The sequence below is a fragment of the Mya arenaria genome, chromosome 5, assembly GCF_026914265.1.
Source record: "Mya arenaria isolate MELC-2E11 chromosome 5, ASM2691426v1".
NCBI lineage: Eukaryota > Metazoa > Mollusca > Bivalvia > Myida > Myidae > Mya > Mya arenaria.
The window spans coordinates 8,036,369-8,048,726 of NC_069126.1; the positions used below are offsets into that span (position 1 = coordinate 8,036,369).

The 12,358-nt window shown below is 37.4% G+C and overlaps 1 protein-coding gene across 1 annotated transcript in view; it reads left to right on the forward strand.

Annotated features, from left to right (window-relative positions):
* LOC128234439 (thrombospondin type-1 domain-containing protein 7A-like) overlaps positions 1-12,358 on the forward strand; it is a 117,187-nt gene that overhangs the window by 29,404 nt on the left and 75,425 nt on the right. Inside the window, exons 3-6 of the mRNA XM_052948686.1 lie at positions 2,316-2,452; positions 8,413-8,969; positions 9,293-9,426; positions 10,506-10,635. Coding sequence (XP_052804646.1) covers positions 2,316-2,452; positions 8,413-8,969; positions 9,293-9,426; positions 10,506-10,635 — 958 coding nt within the window. The remainder of the gene's footprint in view (positions 1-2,315; positions 2,453-8,412; positions 8,970-9,292; positions 9,427-10,505; positions 10,636-12,358) is intronic.

Sequence of the window (12,358 nt, forward strand, 5' to 3'; positions counted from 1 at the left end):
CTTTTATTACCAGTCTTACGTATATCACCGGTTTTCAGACATTTACGCAAAATGTCAAAACGGTCAATCTGTGAGAGAGCAGCTTTAACAAATACTTAAGGATTGCTTATTATTATCACAGCTTATATGTGATTCCAGCTGTGGATTAATAAAGAATGCTTTTATGCAGTCATTATAAGTAAAAACAATTATAAATAACTATGCATTTTTGCAATTAATACTGAGAAAAGATTAATATGAATATTAATATGCATTCAACATATTGCATCAATCGGCATAACTAATGCGCAGTAATGCGTTGGAAGAGTTTTGGATTAAATGCATGATATTTATTATATATCGTCACTTATAGTGCAAGAACTCAATATCTGCTTCTATATCTATATGCAGTTATTGAGTTATTGCACTAAGGTGACGATATATTCTTAAGATCAAGATTTCTCCAGCGAAAAAGTACTTAAGTAATAGCTAAAAAATATGAGTTGCACTCAAGTAAAAAAATTTGCTGAGCAAAATATGTTATCAAAGTACCTATAAGAATTTCCACTTTCAAAAAGAAGAATGAAAAAAAGCCAGATTTTGAATCATCATCATCATAGTGTCTGTTAAAGGACAAGTAAAAGATGTTGAGATTTAAGAATTTTTTTTATTATTGAGATCAGGCATTTCCGGACCTGGTTACAGCTTTATCAAGTAGCAAGGCCAATAACTCTGTATTGAATTTTTGTTGAGTTCTGGATCTTGACCAACTTAAAAAAAAATGGGCGTATGGTTGCCATGATAATGCTTGCATTACCCTAGTTTTTGTGAATTATCCTAAACCAGTGTGAAGTAGGCGTAATGTTTTGATGCGATGTTTGGTAACTATAATGTCGTAATGGAAACCTTTTGTTTCAGCCATTAGCAAACACAAAAACGTTCCCGCTACCTGCTAATAAACCAGCTGATCTGAGGAAGATTGATTATTTTTAGTTAGTGTTACTTCTTTAATTTCTTTTCCAGAAATACTTAGCCATGTTTTTACGATGTTGTTTGCTCAATTTGCCAACTTTTTTTCCTAATTTTCCACCTACTTTGTTTTCTGTTTGTGTGTATGTGGTTTTCAGGACCCCTGAGCCAGCTTAAAAGTAGAAATCTTATGCCAAGCCAATGTCTTGCTGAGTTTTGATGTATTTCTTTATTTACTTATGTAGTTTCTGAAAGATTTTTAACACTTGTTGATGAAAAAAGCAGAAGACCAATGAAACTCCTTTGATATTTATATGGCGATAAGTCTGCCTTAAACTGATAAAATTAATTCTTCAAGTGCTTAATGTCTACATTTGTAATGGACTAATTCCTAGTGAAATATATCATTTCCTTCCAGAAATTATTATATAATTAAAGAACTCTGATTACTTTCTTTGAAATAAGGCTTTTTGCAACTTAGGAGGCCTTGCATTTTTTCAGCTATTTTTAGCCGTACGATAAGTTTATAGTCAATGCACTCTCTATCTGCGTTTCTAAAACCATACATGAACCCAAAGTAGGTCAAGGGGCAGTTGGATGGGCGGTGTTCCGTTTGGTGACAGAGGAATCCAACTACATTAATATCTTGCCTGTTTTTCTAGGCCTGTGGATGGAATACCAGAACGGCAATTGTAGGTAGTAAGACATTTGGTACCAGACTGTTCTGTGCGGAGGTTGTCAGTAACCTACAACTACAAGTTATTTATTTGTTTTGTAGGTCTGCTGATTGGATGCCACCATCACAGTAGTGGGCCGAAATGCCTTCAGTACAAGACAGTGTTCTGTGCTGAGGCCAGGGAATATAACTTTTATTGATAAATTGCCTTTTGTTCTACTAGCCAGCAGTTTCTAGCACCACAGCTGCTGGAATGGGGGCACTCAGCACTACATAGTGTTTTGGCAGATTTATTATGTTTTAAACACACATGTTTCTCATAATCTCTTCAGCCAGCTCCACAATTTTGTGGCAGGTAAGGCACTGCATGATATGGATATTAAGGGTCAGTATTCTTTGCATTGCCGGTGGTACAACCTTTGTGGTACATTGCATTTTTCATTGGGATGCCAGCACCACAGCATCGGGGATAGGAGAATTCAGCAACATTTAGTGTTCTCTGTCAAGATTATGTTTTTAACTTAAACCAGTTTTCCCTCACATGTTTCTCTTTATTTCTCTAGGCCTGTGGTTGGATGCCAACACAACAGCTATGTTGGCTGGGGCATTCAGCCCCATTAAGGTTTCTTTATAAAGTTAATGTCTTTAATGTAATCCGGTTTTCATCACACATTTCCTATCATCACTTCAGGTCTGTGGATGGGATGCCAGCATCATAGTTGTGGGGAAGGAGGCACTCAGTACCGGACAGTGTTCTGTGCAGAGGCCGGGGAGTACAACTTCAACACACAGGATGACTCAAAGTGCAGCAGCCAACGCAAACCTGTTGTAAGTAGTATGTCTGCCGTCATGTCATGTAAAGTCTAGTCAAAACCTAATTTAAGAAGAGTAAAAAAAACATTCCAAAATATATTTCATTTAAATGTACAATGGCAACTGTAAGGCAAGCGGTTAGTTTATACTATATCTGAGTAGAGACAAAAGGGTCCCTGGTTGGTTCCCTACTCAGAGCATTAAATAATATAAATAATCTATTTTTATAATTTGTTATCACCAAGGAATGGTAAATGCGTCTTAAACCTCAGGAATATAGCTGAACTTAAGCTTGTCTGTTTTTCGAAGAAAAAAACGGGGTATTGTGATAGCCTTTGTGTTGTTGTTGTTGGCAGTAGCTGTGGCGTTGTGCAAAAAGTTTGGCCTTAGCAATAACTCAAAAACTGTTCCAAGATATTTAAATGAAACTTGGTACCAATGTTGCCTGAAACAATAAACACATGTATGGCACTAAAAAGGTTTGAGTAAAGCCAAACTTTTTACTGAAAAATGACAGATTAATGTGGGCGTATGGTCTGCAGCACTCTTGTTTGTTTATTTTTATAAGCAATATATATAAGCAAATATTATAGAATACATTATACATATGCTGCAACAGTATTAAAAGCAACATATAAGTATAATCTATAATAATTATGGCTGATTTTAGTACTGTGTATAAATTATCACTTATTATGTACATTCTTTGCGGGAAAACCTCTTCAGAGCTAATTTGTTACTTGTTCATAACTTCATACATTCTGTGATCCAATTGACAAAATCTCGTTTTAATGAAAATGCAGGAGGCATGAGAGACAACTCTTCTTCCAATGAATTATGTCTCCCCCTCTCTGGGGGAGACATATTGTTTTTGCCCTGTCCGTCAGTCCGGTAGTCCGGTAGTCCGATAGTCCGGTAGTCCGGTAGTCCGGTAGTCCGTCAGTCCGTCAGTCCGTCCGTACGTCACACTTCGTTTCCGATCGATAACTGAAAAACCGCATGACCTAGGATCACCAAACTTGGTAGGGAGGTTGGTCATGAGGTGAAGAAGATCCCTATTGTTTTTGGGGTCACTAGGTCAAAGGTCAAGGTCGCGGCGACCCCCAATGTAAAAAACATTTCCGCTCAATATCTTGACAATGGTTTGACCTAGGTTCACCAAACTTGGTAGGGAGGTTGGTCATGAGGTGTAGAAGATCCCTATTGTTTTTGGGGTCACTAGGTCAAAGGTCAAGGTCGCGGCGACCCCCAATGTAAAAAACATTTCCGCTCAATATCTTGAGAATGGTTTGACCTAGGTTCACCAAACTTGGTAGGGAGGTTGGTCGTGAGGTGTAGAGGATCCCTATTGTTTTTGGGGTCACTAGGTCAAAGGTCAAGGTCGCGGCGACCCCCAATGTAAAAAACATTTCCGCTCAATATCTTGAGAATGGTTTGACCTAGGTTCACCAAACTTGGTAGGGAGGTTGGTCGTGAGGTGTAGAGGATCCCTATTGTTTTTGGGGTCACTAGGTCAAAGGTCAAGGTCGCGGCGACCCCAATGTAAAAAACATTTCCGCTCAATATCTTGAGAATGGTTTGACCTAGGTTCACCAAACTTGGTAGGGAGGTTGGTCGTGAGGTGTAGAGGATCCCTATTGTTTTTGGGGTCACTAGGTCAAAGGTCAAGGTCGCGGCGACCCCCAATATAAAAAACATTTCTGCTCAAAATCTTGAGAACGGTTTGACCTAGGTTCACCAAACTTGGTAGGGAGGTTGGTCATGAGGTGTAGAAGATCCCTATTGTTTTTGGGGTCACTAGGTCAAAGGTCAAGGTCGCGGCGACCCCCAATGTAAAAAACATTTCCGCTCAATATCTTGACAATGGTTTGACCTAGGTTCACCAAACTTGGTAGGGAGGTTGGTCGTGAGGTGTAGAGGATCCCTATTGTTTTTGGGGTCACTAGGTCAAAGGTCAAGGTCGCGGCGACCCCCAATGTAAAAAACATTTCCGCTCAATAACTTGAGAATGGTTTGACCTAGGTTCACCAAACTTGGTAGGGAGGTTGGTCGTGAGGTGTAGAGGATCCCTATTGTTTTTGGGGTCACTAGGTCAAAGGTCAAGGTCGCGGCGACCCCCAATATAAAAAACATTTCTGCTCAAAATCTTGAGAACGGTTTGACCTAGGTTCACCAAACTTGGTAGGGAGGTTGGTCATGAGGTGTAGAAGATCCCTATTGTTTTTGGGGTCACTATGTCAAAGGTCAAGGTCGCGGCGACCCCCAATGTAAAAAACATTTCCGCTCAATATCTTGAGAATGGTTTGACCTAGGTTCACCAAACTTGGTAGGGAGGTTGATCATGAGGTTTAGAAAACTCCTATGTTTTGGGGGGTCACAAGGTCAAAGGTCAACGTCGCTGTGACCTCTAATGTAAAAAAATATTTCCGTGCAATATCAGGAGAATGCTTTGATCTAGGTTCACCAAACTTTGAAGTGAGGTTGGTCATGATGTCTAGTTGATTTTGCAATCAGTTGGTCAAAGGTCAAGGTCACTGACCTTGAGGTGAAGAACCGGTTTCTGCTCAATAACTCAAGAACGTTTACACCCAGGAACTTCATACTTGGTATGCCAGTTAGTCATGACTAGTTGATGGCCCCTATTGATTTTGGGATCCATCATTGATTATTTCTCACCTACGACCACACAATGGGGGAGACATGCGCTTTTTCGAAAAAGCAATCTCTAGTTAGCATATTGTTCAATAACTACACAGGCGGTTCTCTTCAGTACAAATTGCATTGTATGTACTGCTTTGTTTAACTAATTGACAGCATGCATTGCTAAGTTTATTAGCAAACAGTATTTTTATAGCAGGTAAGTAACTTCTGGAAAGCTGCAGAAAGTGTGGGCTTAAAATTTCAACCACCTGTATTCTAGAAATGATCTTGATCTTGCTTGGAAACTTTGCAATGCAAGCATCTCTGAATCATGATTTATACCAGTTCTCTTTGAGTGTGCTTCTGCTAGGGAAGTTACAGATTACATTATTGTAAAATTTCATGATCTTGTAAGCAATTCGATACCTTTATTAAAACAAATAATCATTACCAGGTGGCTTTGAGAAGTTTTCAGTTCATTTCAGTCCTATCTCTTTCGCCTCATCCGGTGATTTTTGGAGTTCATTGAGTAAAACGTTTGAGATATTTGAAAATTGGACTAATTCACTCATTTAAATCAGAGAACATTGTTTTGATAAATATATGAAACCTGTGTCAGAGATGTAAATTGCAGAGAAAAATACTTTATTGCCAATTAATAATCATCAGAAATAAAGGGGGTTATGATTTAAAAACGATTTCAGCTGTTCCTACCTAATAAATGTGACGAGTGTTAGAAGTATGATTAGTAGCAAATGTAACTTAGGCCAAAAAAAATTAATTCTTTGTTTCCACTTATACCTCCAAAATTTAGGGTAGGTAGGGAGGCATAATTTTTTTTCTGTTTTGGAGAACTTGGATTCTGTACTTATCCGACTTATATCAGGGTATTTCGCTATTGTAAAAAATTTAAATGTGAAATTGTCAAATTTTACCATGTTCATTCAAATAAATGCACATTTTTTTTAAATTTTGAACAAAAATCCATGCTACGCAGCAAGGAAAAATATGTAGGTTCGGGAGGAAAAATTATTATCTTTCTGGTTAATGGAAACAATCAATTATTTTTTTACACCAAAGGTATCAAACAGTGAGAGTACTTATTAACATAAATGAAACCATGTGTTTAATGATTTAAATGAGATGCCATGCATAAAGAGGGCGAAGAAGGGTTATATAATATCATAATGATAAAGGTAGAGGTAAGATTCATTAATCTCGCAATGATAAACGTTTAAGATATTATACTCTGTAGAGCTTTAAAATGACAAACATGTGTGCATTTTTTTTATTATGAAATAAAGTGTGGCAAATCATAAGGAGTGTTAAAACAAAAATACCAAAAGCTGGAACCCTTCAGCAAATGTTGATATTTGATGGTATATCGTTATTGAAGACCACAATTTTCAATCATGTTAGTAACGCGATTGAAATATAATTACGGCTGTGGTGTTGCAGTTGGTAGATTGTCATTATCATGTGATGTTATCAATGTATCCTAAACAGGTCAACATATCCCCCTATTTTGTTAAAGCCCTGGTGGCCTTGTGGACTAGCTGGCTGTTTTCTACTCTTTTTTTTACTTTACTGGCGTGGGTTCGAACACCACTAAAACCAAAATACTAAATGTATTTTTTTCTGCAATTTCGATATCATAGAGTAAAATAATGATAAAATAAGTGTTTTCAGATGCATTACTGGGAAAACTAACTTTTGGTCCAAAAACATGAGGGAGTCACTTTAAATCTACAATGTACATGTAAATTCCAATTCCTTGGTGATAACCTGACTATTTTCATCAACGAATCTTTGGGTGGGTATCCGACCTGATTCAGAGTCTTTTTAATACGCTAACCAATCAGGCATTGCCACAAATAAAGATGTGTTGACAATTCCATATATAGAGGACTGGTGGTAACTTTACAACACTACCTCTCACACAAGAGGTCAGAGGTCAGGGGTTTGAGTCTGAATAAGGAGCATTTTCTATAGGCCACTTCTCAATCAAACTAAAACAAACTAGTAGAAAACTCTCAGTAAAAATGTCAGGGATTATAAAGGCCCCCCAACAAGGTCCATTTTCTCTTGGCATCACCACAATAATGTTTCAGCGAACTAGTATAAACCTCATAGTGAAGATGTCATCATACATGCCATATCACCCGGTGGGGGGAAAAATCCCCCGGAATTTCGATCCAACCCCCGGTCTCCCGGCGGGAGGTAAAAATCTCCCGGAATATAAAAAAAAATAAAAAAAAAATATTTTTTTTTTTTTTGGAAATTTTACATCAGGCAATAATGACAAAGTGTAACCACAGTATGTGAGTGAAACTGAATGTTGAGAAACAACTCCACAAGGGTGAAATGCCAAAAGGAAACTTCTACAACAAGTGATCAATAAATTTGTAGTAATTATCAAATGCAAAGAAATATTACTATTTTGGAAGGACGAAATTAATAATATTTATTCTATTCTATTCTCTTATTGTCTGAAAGTCATCAGAGCTGACAGAATTAAGCACAATTTTTTTAAAGACTTTGGAGAAAGGTAAGTTTAATTTAATTGTCTCGAAAACATATTTTTCCAATGACTTATTTTGTTCTGCAAGTGCATTACAGTATGACATGACAGTGTATCATAAAAATATGATAAATCATGACATAAAATAATTCTGTATAATGAAAAAGTTAAGAGGTTTTCAAAGCAAACTATATGTGAATACATTTTTTCATACTTGCGTCTAAAAATACTTAAAAATTTTGCCAACTTAGACCTGCTAAAAAAATCCCCCTGAATACAACCAAAATCCCCCTGAATTTTCAGCCTTTTGAACAAATCCCCCTGAATGGTCTCCAGAAAATATGGCATGTATGTGTCATTGGTCATGCCGCCCACAAGAGCCACTTTATCTTGGTGTCTTCCGAATTGAGCTACCATGTATTAATTATTATAAACCACTCTGGGAAGATGACTTGGGTCAATGGCCACTTTATCTTGGCAACTTCAGAATTGACCTAACATAACCAGGGCCACTTTCTCTTGGTGTCTTCAGACTTGAGCTACCTTGTATTATTTAGGACGTCTTGGGTCAAGGGCCACTTTATCTTGGCGACTTCAGAATTGAGCTTACATGAATCGGTATAAACCACTTAGGGAAGAAATCAAGGGTCAAGCCACCAACCAGGGCCACTTTCTCTTGGTGTCTTCACAATTAAGCACAAGAAATTGGTAAAAACCTCATTTAAAAAAAAAAAAAATGAGTCGGTCAAGCAAGGCTGGCTGTACAAAACATTAATTGTGGCCTTAATTACACTTGTTTTAATTGTATTTCCAGGACAGAAGAGAATGTTTCAGAGTGTGTGATATGCACCAGAATGAACTACGCTGGGCGGCCACAATGTGGTCAGACTGTGTGCTCAATCCAGAGTTTCGCGTGTGTTCAATCAAAAACGGTATTCGCTACCGTAACGTTACATGCGTGTGGCGTCAGACAGGGAAAATCGAAGACGATCGGGTGTGTTCGGAATTTGAACCAAAACCGGACTTACAGGAGCAGTGTGATTTAAAATGTCCTCAGGATTGTATAGTGACATCCTTTTCTAAATGGTCTGAAAGCAACTGTGATACTTGTTTAATTGTTAATAAAACTCGAACGCGAGACCTGGTTGTCCCCCCTGATCCCAGCAGGGCAGGTAAACCATGTCCGCCATTCACCGAGATGATTCCATGTGAAAATTGTTCCAGTACGTTTACATATAGGATAGGACCCTGGGAGGAGTGCATTGTGCTTGACGGGGATTTGAGGGGAACCGGTCAGGTCCATCCCATTCTGGGCTACCAAAAACGCAAAATTCATTGTATAAATAGCGTTGGAAATGTTGTATCATATCTGTAAGTCTTATTACAATAATTGATTTCCAAATGCAATCATTTGTAGCTTAGTTGCGATTTCTTAACACTTAATGAGCAATTATTTCTTTGATGATTACTTTTATGTAACAGATACCATAATTTATGAATTGAAGTTCCAATGAGAAGAAATTATATCAAGCTATTTTTCATCAACAAAACACAGTAAGAAATCTCTTGGTCTTAAGTCTAACATAATATATTATCTGCATTCTTAAGCGCCTAAAATAGCAGTTAAGACTATAAGAAATTAACAAAAACCTCTTCCGCATGTTCGATCAATCATCCTTTGTATTTCTTTGCAGAAATTGTGTAGAATATTTTCGTTCCACATTCACTGAGATCACCCACACCCAGACTTGCATCATTCCTCAGGACTGCATTGTGTCAGACTGGTCCAACTGGTCCCCGCATAATGACAGCTGTGTCCTGCCTAATGGTGAGTCACTAATGTACAAATCATCTCTCAGGATAGGTCCCCACATAATGACAGCTGGGTCCTGCCTAATGGTGAGTCACTAATGTACCAATCATCTCTCAGGATAGGTCCCCACATAATGACAGCTGGGTCCTGCCTAATGGTGAGTCACTAATGTACCAATCATTTCTCAGGATTGGTCCCACACATAACAGCAGCTGTGTCCTGCCTAATGGTTCCCAGTCTGTTATGAATTGTCTTTCAGTGTATTTTAAGTTTGAAGTCGTCAAACTGTCAAACCAAATGTTTACTTCGACACCGAGTATGTATTGCGTTGTGGAAATGTTCAAAGGCTGTCGTATACTAAATGTAAAAATGTAAAAGAAAAAAACAAAAAGCATTTTCTAAACAATAACATTGAAATATCACAGTGCATATTGTTATCATAATTATTTTCTCAAATGCCCTTATCAACTAATAGCTCTCATGCGTAAACAGTGATAAACAGTTTTTCACACCTTATCAAATTTCCTTTCAACTGTCATTGCAATTCTTACAACTTTTCAAAGTTTTAACACCTAGCAATTATTTGTTTATTTTGGAACACCCGTTTGGGATAACGTGTGAAGTTATGACCTCGAGGGACTCATAGGGTTTTGTGCATGATATGTGTATTTGTGACCGGCTATTGTGCTCGACTCCTCGACTTATTTAGGTTTCAAAGCAGCGTCAGTATATTTTATATGAAATTAGAAGGAAAAAATGTTAGGTACTAAGCTTTGACCTTGAGGGTTCTCGAACGAACGCCTGTTCGAACGACCGCAGTTTTACTGTAATTCCACAAGACTGCATCATGCCAGACTGGTACAACTGATCCTCACATAACTTTAGTTGTGTTTCAATGAAGCCATGTAGTTAATTAAACTTTAGTTCAACTGGTTGCCAGGCAACCGACTCAGCTAAACATGGCCACATATTACAGACACGCAGTGTAGAACAAGTGTTCCTAGGGTGGGGAAATTTCTTTCACCTCTTAGCTTATTTGTATTATAACACTTATCACATGCATAATATTACATTTTCTTAAATTCTTTCTACAGGTACATGGCAGCAGGGTTACATGGTTAAAACACGCAGCGTAGAACAGGTCCAACTTGGCTCAGGCAAGCCCTGTCCAGCTCTTATCCACTACTTTACAATCGATCCAGACAATGAGGTTCCTTGCTTCAGGTATGAGACTGTCCAGTTTTTTAGCTTGTCTGTTTTTTTTTATATAGAAGAGTATAGTTTATGTCATGGCTTCAGTGTCGTTGTCAGTTTGTAATTTTTTAACATTTGGCCATAGTTGATTAACTTAAAGATACACTGTTAGTCTTAAATAAGCAGTACCACAATTAATACAATTGTTTTAATTTAACAAAAGGGATGAAAAAAAAAAAAAAATGGTTCTTAACTTCTTATGAAGGATACTGTGTTTGATTTGAAAGAAATGTGCATAAAACATGGTATTTCTACCTTATGAGATGATGGTTGATCTCAGTAAATCCTTTAGGACCCACCAGTCATTTAATATTTTTCAGCTATTAAATACACAATTACAATCCCGTTAAGATCAGAAATTGATATAATCCATTAATGCATTATTTAGTAAGAAGTAAAAGGTTTATCACTTAAAATGATTATTTATTTTGTTATATTGATTCTAAATACAAGTATCACTTTAAGAAACAAAAGATATTAACATAAAGCATCTGTGTTTGCCTGTGATGTTACGAAACTTGACTCAAGTATCAATTTTACATTTTTTATTTATTTTTAAATATAGCGATTAGAGCCCAAACCCATTTTTGAATGAATAAGTGCTGGCCCCAATTTCTCGAAACTTCTTAAGTCCCTTATAACAGGATTAAGTTAATCTCACTATTTTTGTTGTTCTATAAAATGTGTTATATTTACTTCTTCAAGAATTTTTAGAAATTATTTAGGAAAAACCTGTATGATTATCAGAATAAACCATTTTTCATTTATCAAAATCCATTTTCAGTATGTATTTTGGCTAATTGAAATAAGCGACTTAAGCCTGTTAAGCTTAAGAAGTTTTGAGAAATTGGGGCCTGGTGTTTTCTTGAAAGAACATCTCACTATATTATCATTTCTGGTTTTTAGCTCCACTGGCCGAAGGCCATGGAGCTTATGTTGTCACAGATTTTCCGTCGTGAGTTCGTGCGTGCGTGCGTGCGTGCGTGCGTGCGTGAGTAAACTTTTACTTTAAACGACATCTCCTCTGAAACTGATAAGCGGATTTTGACAAAACTTCACAGGAATGTTCCTTTGGTGGTCCTTTACCAAAATTGCTCAAATGGTTCTGGTCCATTGCACAATATGGCCGCCAGAGCTAAAAATAGCAAAATCTTTAAACGACGTCTCCTCTGAAACGGTTCGGCAGATTTTGATGAAACTTGACAGTAATGTTCCTTGGGTGGTCCTTTATTAAAATTGCTCAAATGGTTCTGGTCCATTACACAATATGGCCGCCACAGCTAAAAATAGCAAAATCTTTAAACGACATCTCCTCTGAAACGTATAATCAGATTTTGATGAAACTTGACAGAATTGTTCCTTGGGTGGTCCTTAACCAAAATTGCTCAAATGGTTCCGGTCCGCTGCACAACATGGCTGCCAGGGCAAAAAAATAGAAAAACCTTTAAAGAACATCTTCTCAGAAACCGATGATCAGATTTTGATGAAACTTAAAAGAAATGTTCCTTGGATGGTCCTTTATCAAATTTGCTTCAATGGTTTCGGTCCACTGCACAAGATGGCCCCCAGAGGTAAAAATAGAAAAACCTTTAAACGACTTCTCCTCAGAAACCGATGATCGTATTGCAATGAAACTTGACAGAAATGTTACTTGGGTAGTCCTTAACCAAAATAGCCCAAACAGTTCTGGTCT